The 20,560-nt window shown below is 43.6% G+C and overlaps 1 protein-coding gene across 2 annotated transcripts in view; it reads left to right on the forward strand.

The window, feature by feature from the left end:
* FAM169B (family with sequence similarity 169 member B) overlaps positions 1-20,560 on the forward strand; it is a 66,172-nt gene that overhangs the window by 45,041 nt on the left and 571 nt on the right. For both annotated transcript variants that reach the window (XM_025206252.1, XM_006025459.3), the window contains exons 5-8: positions 1,745-1,919; positions 12,832-13,014; positions 16,205-16,333; positions 19,803-19,897. In XM_025206252.1, coding sequence (XP_025062037.1) covers positions 1,745-1,919; positions 12,832-13,014; positions 16,205-16,333; positions 19,803-19,897 — 582 coding nt within the window. The remainder of the gene's footprint in view (positions 1-1,744; positions 1,920-12,831; positions 13,015-16,204; positions 16,334-19,802; positions 19,898-20,560) is intronic.

The following is a 20,560-nucleotide window of genomic DNA, read 5'->3' on the forward strand; positions in this document are numbered from 1 at the left end:
TTGCCTTTCCTTATTCCCATTTCCCACCCACCTCTTTGTTTCACAGTTGGGTGCTTCCTGGCACTTTCCCTCTGCTATACTTTCCCTGATTCACTGACATTTTTAATCATACAGTATTACATCTACCCTGCCCACAGTTGGCCAAATTTAAGAGGCTTTGTTTAGGGAATTAAATAAAGGATTTGGAGGTATAAGCCTCTCCCCCAATCCATAGACAGGCCGTTGAGCAGTGCAGGCTCTCAGTCACTTCTCAAGCAGGATGGACGAAAAAGATACTTGACAGACTGGATCACTGTGTCTGCTGGTCCACCCCTCCTCACCTAACCTGAACATTAAGGCCGAGAGAGGCTTGGGGGCATTTTTGTCCCAGGTGTATGTTGTTCAGTGTCAGGCAATGATTCTGTCATTGGTTCACTTCTTTTTTCCCTCTTAGTAATTTCATCTGTAAACGCAGATTCAACTACCAGGTCACCCCTCTCTTTGCATCCCTCCACTAACTCTCCCACCCCTGTGGCATCAGACGTCTTCACTCCCAAGCCCCTCCAGTGCTATTCTTTCCTTGCCTAAAATCTTACATGGGATACTGAGTTGCCAACTTTTGCCTCCAGTCTCAATGCCAGTCCCCATTGCCCTGATGTTGAATCTTCAGATGAGTACCTTTTCCTCTGCACCTGCCTTAGGATGAGTTTTTTGAACATATTGCCAAAACTAAGGTATTCTCCTCCATCAAGACCCTCTTTAGGATTCTCCTTTTTCATGAAGCCTACAAAAAAGTTGACAGTGGTTGAGGTAGCAGGTGCACTGAGGTTCCTACCTGACATGCAGATCAGATCAGCATGGCCTCATACCTGTCTTATACTCTCCCATTTGTCTGTACCCATCTGTTTGCTGACAGGAGGAGTAAGGTGGTGTTGGCGTTGTTGCATGTAGATTGTGAGCTCATCAGGACAGGACCTTTTCCCCTGTATTTGTACAATGCTTGTACCATGGGGTCCTGGCCCATGATTCGGGCTCCCTGGGCTTTTTTACTCATGCTCTGGAGGGTGGTGGGGTGCTTTAATTAAAGCACCTGCAGCATCTCGTATATCAGCATCCCCATGCTTAAAAATGTCAATAGGGGTGCCTTAACTAAAGCTCATTGAATGAGCTTTAAAGTGCCCTCACTGCCACTTTGAAGCATAGGGATGCTGATACACAGGACGTGGAGGCTGCTGAAGCGCACTAATTAATCGAGTTTGCTCTGACGCACTGTAATTACAACGTGTCATTAGCAGCCTTTCTGCGTGCCTACAGGCACCCCCTGAGACTAGGGTTATATAAGGAATAATAATGAGAAAGACAGAGCAGCACTGAATCCTCTCTCTAGTTTTCTTTTTGGAGTCTGATTAGTCCAGGTTGCCTTGATCCAGTTTCCAGCTCAGTCTCTCGTTCACTGCGATGACAGGCAAATCACTCCATCGCTCTGTGCTTCGGTTGCCCCATCTGTATAGCATACTTTATAAAGGTATTGACTATTTTGGTTATTAGTACTTGTACATCCCCCTGAGCCCTTTGGATGAAGGACTCTGTATTAGGGTAAATTTTGCTTCTCGTGTTCCACCTGAACCAATTTACTCGACATTTTTCTCCAAAGTAAATGGGATCTATTCCATCACACTCTTTGACTTAAAAAAAAAAAATCTTGGAAGGCAAAGTCCTTCCCGTCTTTTTATTTTTCTTGGTCTGCCTTTGTTTATTCTCTAAGGTCCAGACATTTGGAGAAAGGATTGTCCTCTTTGTTCTGAACTACATTATTTTTGGAATGTTAGAAAGGAGTTCAGCTAATGATGCCTTTTTTGTACCTCATTCTGCCACGGAGCGTGCCAAGATACTCTGGAGAAATGGAGACGCCGTTGCTTTTTACACATTCAAAATGAAAGGTAAGGTCGTTTCGGAGACGCATTCTCATCAGTTCCTTACTGCCAGAAATGTAATGTTTTTGTTTTTCATTGTTAATAGTCCTAGACCCCGTTTACATTTTTAGATAAAAATCACCGTCAGCCCATTGTGGAGAAAGAATCATGAGATCTAGCCTTCTTTGGATTTGGAAGCCATCCATTTCATTTCCATTTAAATATGATGGGTCCAAATTTTATTTCCAGTTACAGTGAGCATCCTTGCTCATTCAGATAAATTCTTTTTTAAACCAGCCAGCATAGTCATGCATCTAGGAACAAAGATTCAGGCCATGCTTACAGAATGGAGAGGACTGTCTCCTGGAAAGCAAAAACTGGGGAGGTGGGAAGTTTTAGGGGTCACAGTGGACAAAAACCCCCCAAATAGGTGGTCATGGTGGACAAACCAGGAGCTCCCAGTGATGGTAAGGTAAAAAGGGCTAGTGTAACAAATAGATATAAAGACAGAAGAACAATCATTGGGATTTGGAGGAAGGATTATTTTTCCTTCTATCTGTCATATTAGTGAGGCTGATACTTATCTTTGTTGCCCAGTTCTGATATTCACATTGTGAAGTAGATGATGAAACATGGAAGAGGGTGTAGAAAAATGTTCCCCTCTCCTCCCCCACAAGAAAGCGATGCCTGGAAAAAATGCTACACAGCAAGATGGTTAGAAAGCACCATCTCTTTATCTTATAAAAAAAAAAATATCAAGAATTGATATGATCCCCATGTAGAAGTTCGCCAGAAGAAAATACAGTATTTACCAGAATCCAAGACGACTTTGAATTTAAGACAGCTCCCTCCAATAATTGCAGGTACTCCTCACTTAACGTCGTCTCAGTTAATGTTGTTTTGTTATTACATCACTGATCTATTAGAGAACATACTCGTTTAAAGTTGTGCAGTGTTCGGTTATAATGTTGTTTAGCTGCGGCCTGCTAGTAGGTAACTACTGTGACGTAATTGGATTTGCTTAACATCGTTTCGCTTAGTCGCATTTTTCGAGAACGTAACTACGACGTTAAGCGAGGAGTAGCTGTAGTTTGCAGACATGGAACATTTATAAAGTTGTTATAAATTTCCATGTGTTGAATCTAATTACTGGAGGGTCGTCTTAAATTCAGACCTCCCCCCACCATTGCAGGGGGACAAACAATGGGGCACTTAAGTCGCTTGCCCCTTGCCCCTCTTGCACCTTGCCCTCTGCTCCCTCCCTGGGGGCTCTGACTCTGACCCTGAGCCCAGGTTGGAGCTGGCATCAGCCTCCCCCTCCTCCCACTTTGTACTTGAAACCAAGATAAGGGACTTCCTTCCCACCATGTTGAATGTGGGGAAGATGCTTCTTAGATTTGAGTAAATAGGGAGCAGGTTCAAAATGGCTCTTTATTCTAACAGAGAAAGGCATAACAGGAAGCAGTGGCATTGGATGTTAATTCAAGTTAGAAATTATGCAGTCATTTTTATGGCAAGGTTGACTGGAATATACTTACAAGGGAATCAACAGGTTCTCCATCTCCTTGTGCCTTCAAATCGAGACCATGGCGCTGCCTGTTTTGCTGCAGTGTTGTGTCAGGTAGTGCTATATTGAGACACTTGTTCCATGCATGCTATCTCTTAAACCAGAAATAGCATAGCCACTGTATTGCTCTGTTGTATGCATATCAGTTAGCTGTGTTGAGAGCTAGAGTTTTTGAATCATAGAGAAATAGGGTGGCAGGGATCTCCAGAGATCATCTAGTCCAACCCTTGCTTGAGACAGGATCATCCCTATCCAAACCATCACAAGTGCAGCCAGATGGGTGCAAAAAAAAAAAAAAATCAATGTGGAGATGGAAAGACTCCAGATTAGATTTGGAGCACGTCTCCAGGTCAGTCACTGGCCTCTAGCTACAGTACACCTAGGATTCAGAGGCAATCTCGGAGGATCTCCAAAGTTTTGAGACTGTTGTAGAGAGTCTGGTGCTCAGACCTCTGTCTGTAGGGGGAATTACGTTATTCGAAGGCCATCAATCAGTGCAGTCCCAGAAGTAGGAGGTGGAGGCTAGGAGCGATTTCTGCGGGCCCCATTTTCGTGGGTGCTGGATTCCAGACAGCAGTTTAAAGTTGCCCTCCCCTGGTCGAATTTCTGTGGGAAAAATGCTGTCCTCCCCTTAAGTTAAGGCTCTGCCACCTCTGAAGAGGCAAACTTCCCCCCACACCAAGGTATAGCTTGCGCTTTGCTGTGCTATCAGTGATGAATCATGTCTCAGACTGTGATTAAGGAATCCAGTGCAAGTCTGTGACTATACCAACGAGCTGCTTCATAATTGGCAAACACTTCAATTACCATAGTACATTTTCCTTTAAGTCCATAAATATTTCTGAGCAAAGCTTCTGGAGAGAAACATTTGTATGGTCTGTAATGATTCATGCCTCAATAAAATACGTTTGCACAGAAGTCTGTTGTGGGTGGAATATTAGCCAAGCTGAAGCTGTTTCTGGGTAAATTGGGAGTCATATTTTGGTTTATAAACCAGGTCTACATGAAATATAAATTTGTAGATTCACACTTGTCAGCACCTGTCTTTTGTTGCCCGCAGGTTTTTCCCCCCACCTCTGGGTAGCTGTATCTGTTAGGTTTTGGCCTGTGTCACAAAACACTACATTTGTTTGCTAAACCCTTTGGGGGAAACATGAGACTGGGATTTTTTTTCTTCCCCCTTTTTCTTGTCATGTAAAGCTCACCATTTGCAACCTGTGTCTTGAGAATAATTTTGCTCTTTGAGGACCTGTAATTGTGGGTGCCAACACACATCACCCTTGTAACCACCATAAAGATGCTTATGGGGGCCCAGAACCTCAGGAAACAGATGTCCTTGCCCCTTCTTGCACGACAAATGACACAAAATGGCATTGTGATTATTTTTAATAACAGTTTGTGCCAGCTTTTTGTGGCTGTTTGCTTGTGGAGTGAGAATGTGGACAGTCCAGGGCTGCCTGTGCTCTCCAGGTGTCCAAGGTGGGTGACCCCAGGGCTTCAGGGGCCCAGTCTTGTGGAACAGCCCCAGGTGCCTGCCCCTGGTGTGGGGGCTCCCTAGAGCACCCCATGTGTTCCCCATCCATGCTTGCAGGTGCATGCCATGGCAATTCCCTTCCAGGGAATCCAGGGGCACATGTTTTATGCTACAGAGCAAGGGAACCCCACGTGTTCCCCACTCCATGCTTGCAGACCTGTGTCCTGGCATCCCTTGCATGGTAATTCTTGGGGGAGGGGGTGTTTGCAAGTGTGGAGTGGGGAACCCCATAGAGTTTTCCAGGCTGCCCCTGCATTGGGACCAGCCTCCTGGGGCCCTTGTCCCATAGTATCGGGCCCTTGAAGCACCAGGAGCAGCAGGGGACTGATCCTGTGGGATAATAGTCCTAGGCAATGTCTGTTTCTGCCACTTCCATTAGCTGTGCCAGGACACATCTTCTCACCCCACATGTACCATGTCTGTTTGTAGCCCATGTCATATTAAATATGCCCCCAGTATTAATATTAAATATGCCCCCCATCCCCCTGTCTCTTCCAGCAAACCACCTACAAAGAAACCTCAGTTTAAAAGGCCCAAGACCAGCTCTAATTCTGGCTCCTTCCGTAAAGCTGTATTCTACAAAATTCCTGACTTAATTTCTTTGTTATTACCATTTACCTAGAGCTAGTTTCTGTTGCTGCTGCCCTGGGTGTAGTCCCCTATACCAGATTTCATTCCACAGCTCCTGGCCCCAGATAGGAATTGGTCATCTGTACTCTGTTTCTACGCTGTCCAACCACCCAACTGTTGTCCATTGCTTTCTTTTCTTCAGGAGGTAATTCAGTGTATGTCTACACAGCACAAGGCAGCACTAACTCCCAAACCGTAGCTTCTTCTCAACAGACGTTATTGGCGTGGTGCAGTACAGGGCCACCAAGGCAACATGGCTTCCAGTTCGGGAACGACTTTGCACATAGCTGGTGCAGCATGTCTCAGCATTGAGCTACCTGGCACTATACAGACATCACTTCAGACTCAAACTCCTGCTCTGTGAACCTCCAGTTGACCACAATAAGATGAGATCAGAAGCCATGTTTCAACGTGGCTGAAAATCCAGAACCGCATTTGTGGAGCCTGGATGGTTATAAGCACAGGAATAGGTAACTAGGGATCTGGGTAATGGGAATTTCTCCAGCCTTGGCTACAGAATTAGAGGGCCTCCGTGTAAGTCAGGTTTTCATATGTAATTCAGCGGTTGAAGCTTAGCCCAGGTTGGCAGTGTTGGGAAATCATTCTCATGCAGGTACAGGCAGTCCTCGGACTTACGCCACAATTGGTTCCTGAAACCTGTGTCTTAAGTCAAAACGTTGCAACTCAGAACCGATTTTCTCATAAGAAACAATGTTATAAATGGGGGATTGGTTCCTGAACCAAGGCCTGATACCCTATTTTCACCAAAAATACCCCAGAATTTTGTACTCGATCAATTATAGATGAGTAATATAGCTACATTAATATATTTATATTGTAAATAGCAATCGTATTGATTTGGAAGGACTTCTCTAAAGTGACTTTGCTGGACTTTTTGAAAGGCTCTTGGCTGGACTTTTTGAAGAGTTCTTGGCTGGAGTCTTCTCAGGAGTCTTGGCTGCAGGTTTTTCTGGAGTCTTGTCTGCTTCCTTAAAGAAAATGTCCAAGGAAGTTTGGACAGATGTTCTCCAGGGAGACGATCAATGCAGTGAACTTGTTCACTGGCGTGGCATCGGATCGGATCAAGCGTTGTGAAGTTGAAAGTGATGTCATAAAGTTGAAACAGGGCGTCAATTTAAAAATGTTGTAAGTGCAAAACGTTGTAACTCGAAACTTTGTAAGTCGAGGACTGCCTGTACGTCAAAGTGACCTGTACAAAAAGTGTAATGGTTGGTATTGGTGCTGATTCAAACAGACGTGCATCCACGTCACGACTAGCACGTATTTGGATCTCTCTTGGTGCGCTTAGCTGAGAGTGAATGGAGACCTGACATCTACATTGCTTCTAGAGATGGTTCCTTCATGTCAAGTTCGAGTTACAGTGACAAGATAATGTAGGCGAGTGTGTACTGATGCTGACCAGGCTGCACCTGTTGCATGGATAAACATAAGACTTCATTCTCTGAGACTTAGCCTTATCACTTTTCATGAGCATCGGACTCATTTATTAAAACAAGATATATTCATGACTGCACAGATCATCACCCGAACCTCTCTGGTATGTGGCTATTTCTGTCTGATGATAGGCATGTGGCATTTACCACTGGGTACTCTGGCGATTGATGGGACATATCAGGCCACTAAAGTAGGTTGGTAAGACATTTTGTTGTGTGCCAAGGCAAACACAGCTAGATTTATCTATGTCAGTGGCTTCCCAACAATGGTGTCCATACTAGGCAGCTGAGGAGTTCAGATCCCATTTAACTTACCCATTTAAAATGCAGTAGAAAAAACCACCGTTTTTTGCCATCTGAGTTCTGTTACTGAAGCTGCTATGCTTTCTTTAGCCTGTACACCCGGCTGTGCAGAAAACAACCTTTAGAGGTTGAAATATTTTGTAGGAGACAAAAAAAAAGCATTTTCTCCTGGATACACCTTGGTGCTGAGAACTGTTTCTGGTTTCTTTTACATTTTTCATTTAAGGATTTCCTGGCATGGCCTGGTGAGAGAACCCCCAGAAAGAATTCATGTTTTCATGGGATTAATGACTACAGTACTTGGTCCTATTATTTGTGCAAGTGAGATCATGCAAGTCCATGGAAGTTGGATTATTTTCTTAGGATTAGTAATTACTAAAGATGGATTTTTACTGCCTTTGCCACAGTGCATAAGAATTGGAAGAATGCAGAAGATTCAAAAAGCAAATAATCAATATAGAAAGCCAGAGAGAGGTCTGATAAGCAACAAAAGAGGGTTTTTATCTGTTTTGGGATCCTACTTTGGCTGCAAGGATTGAAATATTGTCAGCTTTTTGGTCATTGTTTGTTTGGTTAGTATTGCAGTAGAACCAAGGACCACCAGTCTGGGACCAGGACATCACTGTTATTATGAGAAAGTCACTGACCGCAATGAATTTATAATCTAGCACCCTGGACAGACAAGACCTTTATGCAAATATCATTTACTTTGGTTCTGTGCACCAATGTAAATTGCCCGGGATTTGGAAGCAGATGGACATGCAGCTCTTCTGAAATAGGTGCATACAATTATTACGTGCAGCTGGATGGCTATAACGGTGCCATGTTACTTTGCCTGTAGGGAATGGCTACTGTAGGATAAGCTGCGGACAGATAGCACTTAAACCAACATAGTTTATACCAGTGCAGTGTTACCCTTGACACTTTCAGGGGTAACTACTGACCAGTGACACGAGTATAAATGTGTCAAGACTCTCACTTATCTTTCTCTCTTTCTCCGGGACCTCTGTAGCAAAAGTGTCGAGAAGGATAGCAGTAGTAACACAACCATGAAAGCAACTGGGGTAAAATAGTTGTTGGGTCTCTGAGAGAACTTCGACAAAAGAAGTTGAGCCAGCAACAAATGCCCTGCAGGCTGGCCACTGATTTGCCAGTGCTCCGTGGACCGGATTTGGAAACCGCTGACTGATAAAATGGGATGTGGCGGTGTGTGGGTTGCACTCTGTCCTTGTTTTCTTGATAGCTAAACAACTATAATAGCAACTCTGTGGGCTCGTATGAGGATTGATTAGTGCAGGGCTGTCCAGCTTCTAATTAACTGAAGGCCTCATGTCCCTTGGGCCACATCAGCAGAGGCCACATGCTTCTCCTTCAGTGGACTGCTTGTCCCCATCCCCTACTATGTGCTTCTCCCCCCCACTATTCTGCATGCTCCCCTACTACTGCATCCTGCTCCCAGGAGCCCCCCCACCACTGCACCATGGTCCCAGCTGCTGCTCCCCACACCTCCCCTCTATACCATGTGCCCCAACTCACCTCTACGAGATCCCCTGCTGCACCATGCCACTCAGGCACCCTGGCACTGAAGGTTGCACCACACTGTATCACCCCGTGCCCTGTGGCAGGAAGAGGAAGTAGGAGGGAGCGAGAGCCTGGAGCTGTTGCAGCTGGAGCAATGGAGGGCGTTTTGGCCAGGTGGGAACCTGGATGCCTCAATTTTATCCCTCCTGGGCTGTGTACAGCCCATGGGATACCACTTGGAGAGCCCTAAACTAGTAAATAATGTGAAATGGTAGAAGCTCTGCGCAGTGGTGTTTTTATTGTCGTGCATCAGGTATAACACCAGACTTTTTAATTTAATTCAGACACCTGAAGTGCTTCCTCACCTGATGTGATAAATAATATTTCAGCCCCTTTTTTCATAAAACTTCTGCAGACTTGCAGCAACATGGTCGGTTGGATATGTTTTTGTTGAACTAGGTCCCTAAAGAGTGGCTCTGTATTTATTTTCCATTGATCACATACATGTCCTTTATGTAAAATGAAATCAGAACTGAAGGTAACCTGCCTGGCACCTAGCAGAAAACTTTGTTGTTGGATAATTGTTCTCACCTCGACCTCTTTTCTAGCAATAATGTTTTTAATGTGCATTTTTTGAACCAGATGGAAGGGTCTGGCTCAAATAAAATTAAATCATGGCATACCAGTCAAAACATGAAATCATTTAATTTTATTGAAGCCAGAGCCTTTGGTTCTTTTTCCCTATGCAAAAATCACACAATGGGTTGACCTTGGGTTTTGTTCAGCAGAAATATTCCCCACCCTTAACACAAGCACTAGCCCTTTGGAAGGCCTGTCCAAACTCACGTGTGCCAAGCCAACTTGTTCAGCGGGGAGGCAGTCAGTATGTGCAGCCTAATTTTGTTTGGGCCCATTAGATGTGGGGACAGGGTTGGGTTTCTTCTGGTTTGTGGCTGTTGGGGAATGCTAATGGTTGCCTGTTTTCCTGCCCTCGTAATTGCTGTTTACCATTGTGCTGCCTCTTAAGTTGGTCATTTGGCACTCCTGGCTTAACCGAATGGATCAAAGGCTCCAAAAGGGCAGACGGCATAAATGCTTCCATCTCCACTGCCAGTCCCTAGTTTCCCTCATCTCTTCTCATGCCTAACTCCAGAAGCATGGGTCTAAGTCAACCCCATGAGGGCCAAATGGTCAGCTCGAGGCCATCGATACCTCGCTAGTGACCTTCTCTAGTGTGCAATCAGGCCTAGTGGCAAAAGCCTCTTCACCCCAAAGTATTCTTTTTAATTTGGAAAGGGCTATAGGCTATGGCTGTTTCTGACACACGTGCTCAGGGATGAAGGAAAGTCGTTTAATTTATGAGACCCTTAGATTTCACAAATCTTTGTCTTCCTCGGAGCACAAAATTAGGATGCCAGAAAGCGATCAGCCGGCTCCCGGCAGCCGCCTCCCAACGTCAGCATTGGGACATCGGTTTCTTAATTGTATCTCAGGGGTTTACAAGAAGTGCTAAGAAGCTTAGAGGGCCAGTATTAGGGTTGATGAGACTGCAGCTGTACTGTCGGTCATGAATTCAGAGCTTCTTAAAGCTCATCAGCTCCTTGGGACACATGCTGCGGTATTGCCAGAAGTTGACATCTCTGTTTCCGTGCCAGCTGACAGTCAGACCCAGGGCACGCTCAGATTCTTGCCTTACGTAGGTGTGTCATGTTTTCCTTAGCTCTGCCCATTTGCTCTGTCCTTGTGACCAGGAAAGAGGCCCTGAAACCTGCCTAAGACTTCTGCTGTCAAAGCGCTGCAGGGAGCAGGATTGGGGAGCACTTCAGTAATCAGACTGCCTTTGTGAACAAAGGAGAGAGGGGAGGATGCCGTATTACGGAGATACCTATGTGATGACTTCATGATTTCCTAGTACATATATTATATGTAGGATAAGGCCGAGGACCCAAAACCTTTTGCTCCAAAAGCACATATGTTTCTAGCTAGAGGAAGATTTGCTCCAGCCATTATTGGCTTTATTTATTATGACGATGCCTACATATCAGCTCAGAACGGGGGCTTGTGGGAGGCACTGCGCAGACCCCGAGTAGCAGGCAGTCCCTGACTCAAAATAATCACAGGGCAGGCATAGGGTGCAGCAAGGAGGTATAATACGTCAACATATGAAAGCAGCAAATGTCACATTTGTTCTGTGATCGTTTTTTGCAGGATTGTTATTTGAGGATAAACTGAATGGAAAGAAAAGTAAAGGGAAAAGGGACACTGAAGGGAAGGAAATTAAGGGATGAAGCAGGAGAGGCATTGGTGGTACAAGGTGGAGGTGAAGACCCTGTGCGGGAGCACAAAGGTGAGGGCTGGGGCAAAGGGCCAGTCAGCTAAGATTAGGCAAAACTGTTGAGAGTTTTCTAAATATCTGAAGGTCCTGGCCATGGCTGCTTCTTCATTTGCTCCCTCTGGTTTCTCTCTTCAATTTTATCCCACGCTCTGCAGTATAGCGTTGTGAAGGATTGTTTGGTGCCTTGTGCCCCCAGAGTATGTAGGGTTGCAGACTTTTATATCTGCAGGGATTTTCTGAACCCGACGGGCTCCATTTCATTCCCTGTCTTCCAGTGAAGCAGACTGCCAGCACTAAGCAGTGTTAAAAATTATAGCTTTTGGCAGGTCAGCCTTCAAAGGGTGACATAATCGCATGTACTTGGGCCAGTCTGACCTGCTGTCCAGAATAGGCATGTATAGTATATGGGTATGCTCAGCATTAAAAACAAATGTCCCACTATAGATGCATTGAAGTCGCATTCAAACGACCTGTGTTCGGTGTGTGATCCAAGAAGCCTGTTTTGATGCAGTTTTGACTTGATTATAGACCACTGCTGGATTATTCATAGTAGTACTGGGAGGCAGGTTGTTTATAAGAGCTATTGTGTCGGTTTGATTGAAAGTGCAACTGCATCTGAATAATTGCATTAATTTCTGGGCAGCTCATTCCCAAAAGATTTTGATTAACTCAAGGAAAGAAACCAAATAAATGTCAGAGACCAGCAACAAGAATGATTTGGGAGGTGGAAGAATGGGTTTATGCTGAAAGAAAAATCACCCAGGATAATTTATAGGTATTTGAAGGCTTGTAAACACCCACACAAACCACCCCTTTTCAACAAAGGGCTTGTCCTTGTGCCTAAATGTAAGCACCCGTTCAAATCCTTTTGATTTTAATGGAACATAAACATGGGTTTACCTCCTCTTCTGAATCAGGACCCAAGAAAGGAGAGGGATTAAGATAAGCAGTGCATTAATATGCTCATATAACTAATGGATTCATTGCATTGGTGGGTTAAAAATTCAGGGCTTTTTATAAAGGGCAGGATCACTTTTAGACCCTTAAGAGCATTCCTTTTCATCGGACAGGTGAGTTGAGAAGGCCGTTCAACTCTCAGGCTTCAAAGTATTATCTTAACACTTGGGAAAAAGCCTACCCATGACTGGGGCAGGGGGAGGGAGGATATATAAGTGTTGTCCATCTCCTGAGACAGAATATTGGACTAGGTGGACTGAGAGTAAGCTCTGACCAGGAAAGAAAAGCAATCTGTGTGCCTGTAAATTTATTTTCTGAGCCCTGTAATAACCACGGCAGGCAAATTTACAAGAAAACGTTCAGATTGCTTCCCAGCCCCCTAGCAACAGCCCAATTAAATCTTTTCAGCTGACTTTCTTCATTTTCAAAAATGGTGGGGACACGGTGTGACAATGAAGAACAAGAGCCTGGAAACGAGTGCACTTAGCACTTCTTATCCACGTGTTAACCAGGTCCTTTCAGCTGGGTGAGGTAGGGGACCCTGATGTGTCCTGCCCTTGGGAAATACTGCTGTTTGTTCACTTGGGGAAATGTTTAACTTTTCAGTTTTTCTGACTTATTTTTCTGTTTGCTTTCAGGAAGCCTGTGCAATGACAACACCAGTCAGTGCTACTTTCTTCCAGTTCTGGATACCATATTTGTCAGGAGAAAGAACAGAGGATGTGGCTTGGGAATGACAATGCTGCAGGATTTCTGTCAGTCTTTTGGGACTGAGGATGCCTTGGGGATCAGCTGCCCTATTTCTGGTGCCATGTACCAAGGTAAAACCCCTGATGTGGAAACATTAGGTGAGGGTCATGCATAATTAATGCATTTCATTAAAATATCAGTAGAGGCTTCTTGGCTGCAGGAGAATTCAGCACATTGTTCTGAACTTGTCTTTGGCATGCAATTGCCCATCCTTCTGGAGTCAGACGGAATTTCATATAGGAAGGAATCCCAATGCTTTTATAAAGCATGGAAAGGTAGAAGTCCTGAATGATTGTTTGGTATTTGCATTCATATCTTATTACCTCTGAGAAATAGAATGTGGGTATTGCCATAGCCTTTATTTAACATGAAAGGAATGGGAAACATTGTGTGGGTGTCCATCTGCACATACCACTTGCATTTATCAGGCACCACACCTGGACTTTGCTCACTAATCCATGCCTGTCATGACTATTCCCATGAAATATCTAAGCAACTTTTGAACGTCAACATCATTTTTCATCGACATCAGTTATAATTTTTCTCTGTGGCTTGTGCAGTGGGATTCAGCCAGCCTAGTTTTGTGGGTCGAAGTTTACATAAAATCACCCTAAAAATTATTTTTTAAATCTCCAGAACATTTTTAAAACAGTATTGTTCAGTATGTGGCATAAACCAAGTACCAGGACATGCAGTGTGGCATGGAGGCATTAGTGTGACTTGTTTTGGATGTCTGGGTTACCTATGCATAATTTTGCAGACAGAACTGTCTAGTACCAATAAAACCATTATTCAGCTGTGTGCAGTTTGTGTGTGTGTGCACGCATGCACGCACGCACATGTATGTGTACATGCAAACTCTGTACCTATCTCTTTAATAGATAACATGTACATGCAGACAAGCCACACAAGTACTCCAGTATACTGCATATGCACTTCTTTGTCTTCCCCCAGCCCTTGTTAGGGCATTAAAGACTCCATTATTTTTCTTCCTTCAACAAAAATAGTGTCTCTGGTGGAAATATAGAGGGGATAAATCTAAATGCTGCATTTTAGTGTTTATAGGCAGATAGCAGTTGCGCATCGTAAGGCTACATTTTTCCTCTCTAATAATTTAGGCCTAACGTTCTTTAGGGCTAAGTCTCCCTGTTTACATGTATTTGTCGAGTGTCTAGCATAATGGATCCCTGATTCAGACTCCTGACCCTTCCTGCAACCCACGTATTTAATGTTAGAGGAGAAACCCTGGTGAAATCCCATTCAAGTCAGTGGGAGTTTTGCCACTGTCTTTAATGGGGCCATGATTTCACCTTAGATTTCATGGACTGACCAAGGTAGGGGAGTGTAACCTGCAGATGCTTCCACTAAATGTGTGTGTCTCTCTCTAGCATTTCTTACTTGGTATCCCTACTCTGTGCTGCACAGGTCTGCAGAAGACTTGGGCTGAGTGTGTTCTTCTCACTGTAGGTATCACTTCCAGGATTTCTTGCTGAAGAAATTGATTTAGGTGGAATCCCCGAGTAAAATTAATGACAACGGTCTGCTCATTACTGCAAGTCAAATGTTTACTTACAAAAATAATGACAGGATGTCAAAAACATGAAAACTGCAACATCTAATTGAACGTTAAAGAAAAATGAACCATCAAAAGTCATTCTCCTGGAAGATGAACTACCCAAAGTACAGGGACAGTGTGCCATGGTGTCTCAGCTGAATTAGAGAAGCTACCAGGACCGGATGGAAAAGTGGTTGGCAAGGGGCTTGAAAAATCCAGTTGAATTTACTGAACTATTTAGAAATGCCCCTAATGAGAAGCAGCCTCAGCCTTAAATGGCAGCTTCTTCTCTTTGGCCCTCTTAACCCTGCAACTACTGCCAAGAGCTATTGTGATTTTCTTCCCCATGGGCATGTCTACACGTGCAATTAGTGTGCCTCAATAAACTCCAGCACAGTTCATGCTGGAGTCAGCTGCTCCTGGGCGCAGCATCTTCACATGCACCTGGGGACCACAGCAGTTTGAGCCAGGGCAGAACAGCCCTGGGTTGGCAGCAGGCTTGGGGGGGTCAGGTCTGTGCTCTGGGTCATGGCATTGGGGCTGGCTGGGGCACAAGAGTGCCCAAAGAGTGCAGCCATGTGTTTAGGCAGCAGGCAGGGATCTGGTCCCCTGCTGCCTGGGCTGACCATGTACGATTTACGGCCAGGTCAGCGTCTACACATGCATTTAGGTGCATTTATTTCTGTCGCTGTAAGATGGTACTGTCCCTGACAATACTATCTTATGTACTGTCCCTGACAATACTATCTTATGACAGTGAAAATTAGTTTGTTGTAGTCTAATAGCATTGCATTATGTGACGCTTTCCTCGGCAGCAAGTTAGCATTCTGCGCACATATAGATGCACCGAATGTCTTGTTAATTAATGTTGCCTTTGACTCTAGAAAGTCCATCTACCCCGGTTACTATTTTTTATCTCCGTTGCTTATCTAAGTGCTTTACTGAAATGTGTGAGATATTATTCTTGCCCCAAAGACTCTGAATCCTTGACAAGCGGATACTGGCTTGGGATTGGTGGATAACCTATGAATTTTGAGGCTCATGTTCACATTTTGTTGGTTACTTTATTAAATGTTTTGCAAGGATTAATTTGATAACAGTTTGCTGGAGGGAAGGTTAAGGTTTATTATTGCTCAATGAAGCAGGAGGTTTCAAAGTGTGCAATTTCATGCTTGTAAATAATCACTTTCTCTTGTCCCTTCAAGATATTCCTTCTATGAAATAATAAATCAGAAAGGTGATGTTATTCCTTCTCAGTGGAAAAACCAGTGTTCTTACAGTGTTATAGTATGGACTATCATAAACAGCCCATGTGGGGTTTATTCAGGCAATATTTTAATAAAGTCTTTTCTCCACCTAGGTACAGAGGAAGGGGTGGAAGGGGAGGAAGCAGAGTGGGGCACTTAATTTGGTATTTGTCCTTTTCTTATTAGCTCCAGTTAGATTCTCAATATTTTTCTAGGGCACATTGTTAGTGAACACTGCCTTCAATAGTCTTCAACTGGAAGCACTGTTCCTTCTGTTGGGTGTAGATACCTGACCATGGTGATGGGGTTTGCATAAGGCTTTTGACAAACTGAGAAAATAATGAGTGGGAAGAGAGGAAAAACCAACAAAAAACCTGGAAGAAAAAGGATGTCCTTATCTGGGAGAAGATCTGTAATGCCACAGCAACTTATACACAACTCCTTGTTTTTTTTGTCTAGTTTGCCAGCGATTCCTGCAGGCCCACACTGAGGAGCAGGAGAGATTGTGGGAGGTGGAGGCACCTGGGGACTGGAGCCAACGTGTTAATATCTGGTTAAAGATTCGTTTGGGACCAGGCCTTCCAGAGAGTGAGTTAAATTGAATGAAGCAATTTTCACCTTATTGGTTATTTGAGCTTTACAGTTAGAAGCTCAGCAGCCTGCTCTATTATTTGTAGCATGTGGAGAATGTGCTGAGCGGGTGGGTTTAGTGTATTGGCCATTTAATTGAGTCGCCTGGCTGAAAAGAGGATTTTGGTCCAAAATATGCAGTTAACCAGGCCTGGCATAAAGATCCTGAGATAACACGATCACACTGCAGAGAATTTGAGCAGTGCTGAATAAAATGCAGCTCTGGCATAAATGGATGGAGCTCCCGGCACAGCACAGAAATTGGCCCAAAGAATTTACAGTGCATAGCCGCAAGAGTTTGGTTATGCAAGTGGGATGGCAGGTTTATACACATATATGCTCAATCTGGCTCCTGACCCTTCCTCTCCCACAGACTGACCTGCTGGGCTGGGGGTGGGGTGCTCAGCCCCGCACCCCAGCCTTGGATTGACTCGAAGAGGCTCCGAGCTCTACTGGTTGATCAAAATTGACTAGTTGGTGACCACTGCCATAGGGCCATTAGGCCATGAGTTACCCCAACCAAGGTTCCTTTATACATCACATTTTATAGTGACTTGTTCTTATGTTTTTCACAATGAGAGCTGGTGTTTCCTTTCCCTGTAATCAGTCTCACTCATCTCGGTCTGCTTATAGGCATCCTGCCCCACTCAGGTGCTATTTCTTTCATTTTTTTTCCTTTGCAAGGCTTTTACTGAATCATTTCAATGAGACACCATCTAAATGATTGTCAGCAAAAATTCAGCTGTGACCTGAGAGCTTCCTTATGCAGCTTTGCAGGTATATGAAGAGATGCATGCTTTTGAAGGAAGGGGAGAAAGAGCATAAGACCTATAGAAGGGACCCTCTTCTCTATGTTGTAACTTTTGAATGTTATCTCCCCAGTGGAATCCGATTGCAGCCTGTTAGCTTGGCAGGAAATTATCTCATAAGATATGCTTTTAAAAAGATAGTTTAAACTTATGGCTCACAGCTCATTAGTAATCGCTTTCCTAGAGGGCAAACATGCTGCATAGACATCATTTTTACCATCTTCAGGGGAAAATCAAATGAGTATAAAAGCTGTGTTTGAAACAATAAGGTGTGCATAATGTATGTGGAATCTATTCATATGTGTGTGTGTGTATAAATCCTGGTGCAGTATATTACCCATACAGAGGTTAATGTGAAGGGGAGCATGAGACAGACTGTAGATGCAATAAGGAGAGGAGAGCGCCCTGAGGTTTCATGACTTTGGAGAAGAGTTGAACTTGCAGAGCTCCCCAGCTTGGCTGGAGAGGGAACAGCAGAAGGATTTTCTTGGGTTGCAAGGAACAGTAGCAGCACCTCCCAGGCTGCGAAATTCTTATCCAGCTCTTCTGCAGATAGATTGGTCTTCTTGCTCCCCATACATGCTAAGAAAGGTTGGAAGCGGAGCTCACACTACTAGCATTATGCTGGAGGAGGAGAGACAGGTCAATGCTGCATCACAAAATGGGGCAGCAAAGTTGCACCCCTCTCTGGTCATTTGCTTGCACCTTTCTGTGTTTAATTGGAGACATGCACGTCTCTGGTTCATTTCTTCATGTGTCCTCATCCGCCTCACTGCATCCTGTCAGCACCGGACAATGTAATTCAGCATCACAAACTCTGTGTAGGACAAGTGATAACAGCCATCAAAATCAATAACTCCATCCTGTTCTGATCTTCCTGATGCACACGTACACACATGGTATACACTGTGGTATGTAGCTATTTATGACACAACTGCATAGCAATTCTGCACACATTATTTTTTCCTCCAAGAAAATTGTAGGGATTTTACACCAATGTGTATTCCAAAAGGTTCACACCAATCAGCTTTGCAAGGTTATGTGGCTGCATCTAGTGGCAGTACGGATAAACTGCACTGCTTTGTACACCAGAAATGATACAGTGGTTTGGGTATGCATAGATTGGTAAATGCAAGTTTGAGTGAAAACCTATATCTTGATAATGCTCCTCTTTATGGGTTTGTTGAATTTTTATCAGTATATAGCTATTGAAAGAGAGCTCTTAAACTATCAGTAAAAAATAACTGAAAATCTCTCTTCTAAATTAATCTCTATTGTTTGAAAAGTCAGCCAAGAATAATTTATAGCCAGTAGTTACAGTAATGGGAACAGTTACTCTTGCTAACAAAGGCTGACTAGAAGTATGAAAATAATTTTATAGAAATATATGTCCAGGTCCCTAATGCTGAACCAATTAAGGAATAGTTCAACACTTCAAGAATAATTTAGTAAGGTAGGTAACGTCTACAAGTAAAAGACTCACGTGAAGAAGTAGATTAACTTTGTATTGATTAAAGCCATTGGGAACTGAGTGGTTTGCTAGATTTGGGGAGTTGAGCAGAGAACCTATTATTGTCTGAAAAGGAGCAAAACATGTGTCTTTGTTAGTGCTGGAGAACAGAGCACTGGCTGAGAAATACACTGGTTTAGCAGAACAAAGTTCCAGTCCAAGACAAGAAAGATATGAATGACTTTTTAGGGAAGCCATTCACAAGAGAGAGAAGAATATTCTGAGATTTTCTTGCTGCTTGAGGATTGGAACAGAGGCAGGTTTAAGGGCTGCATTAAAAAGTTTTCTGTAGTTTAAGCGCTGTCTTGTTCTGTTTTCTCTGCATCCATTTTACTTCATCTAAGTAAGAGAAAATCAGAATACGTCAGAGATACTTAGTTGAGTACCACAAATGCCAGACACTGAGCTTCACTATTACCTATTACAGTTCTTCTGAAATCATCAGCAAAGAAGAAAGTTTAGAGTCCTTCAAATTATCTTCACGCACTGTTGTTGGATATCATGCCTTTGCATCAAGATGGTGGAGGCTCAAGAACTATTAAAAATATTTTTGGATTCATTTTATATTTGAGGAGACATTATTATGTGAAAACTAAGGCCAACTTTTCAAATTGTACCTGTACATGTAACTATACAGCTGCACCTGTTTGCATGCAAGTATGAGATTTTCATACAGTTTTTTAGAAAATGTTGTGTGTGACAATGCAAGGTTTTCTTAAAACATTAAAATAGGTGTACCTATAAATACTTCAGGTGAAATGCAGGAGGCCGTTAGGAATTGGGGTGCTCAGACGATTAGACAGGTAGGATGGTCTTTGGGGCATTATCGCTGACTATATCAAGTTCTGTTTTGTTACTAAACTGTCACTCCCAACATCAAAATTGGGAGAGTGGGATGAAGTTGTAAAGACAACATCTCATGGTTGTATGGGTTTTTGGTTCTGGGTGAACTTAATTCCTGTGTATCCATTAAAAATGTTTTAACAGGTTGTCACATGGGCCACAGCAGTGTGTTGACTGGGCTGCCCGCAGGCCGCGGGTTGAGAACCACTGCCATAGAGGAGTTACTAACATCCTTTCATTACAATCTTTTCCTTGGGAAATGCAGGTCATCACCATTCTTCAGAAGACAAAGGTGGCTGCCCCATAGCACAAACTTGTGATGATGAACCCAGGCAGTCAGATGCAGGCCAGATGAATCAGGTATAGTGATTGATTTGTCATGTCATGACTCACTTTCCCATAATCACGTTGTTCCTGCCTAGGGAAAAAGGGGTTTTACATTTGAGAGACTGGTACAAACATAGGTGATCTTGCAGCACTGGACAATGATTTGTGTGGCTAATCCACAATAACTTTGAACTATTGATCATAAAGGACCATTATCATGATAAAGTTCTTATTTTGCTTGTCACCTGGGATATGTGAGCTACAGCTGATCTGAAGCACAACCAGATCCAAATATTGGGTCTGCAGTAGCTTTCTTAACTGAAGCAAGTGCAGTCTCACATGCACAATGAATGGAACAGCGGGAACAACACCTACATAGCAATTTGCCTAGCACTGCACAACTATAACGCCCTCTTTTCCACTGCTTACATAGGAAGCCTGCTGCACAGAGCTCTGTGCAGGAACAAGGCTTAAAACAATCTCTACATTTTGAATAGACCAATTTCCCATAAATGATTCTCAAGGAAATAAATTGCGATAACGAAGCTCATTCAAATAAAGAATAATAAGCAAAAAAGGAGAAAGGGGTGGAAGCAAAACAAAGCTTGAAACAAAGAGCTGCCGTTCTTGTGTTTACTTATCCTATTTAGGTTGCCTTCCAACAATCAGCTCAATGTTTTCTTTGTTCTGAAATAT

The sequence above is a fragment of the Alligator sinensis genome, unplaced genomic scaffold (genome assembly GCF_000455745.1).
Source record: "Alligator sinensis unplaced genomic scaffold, ASM45574v1 scaffold1004_1, whole genome shotgun sequence".
NCBI lineage: Eukaryota > Metazoa > Chordata > Crocodylia > Alligatoridae > Alligator > Alligator sinensis.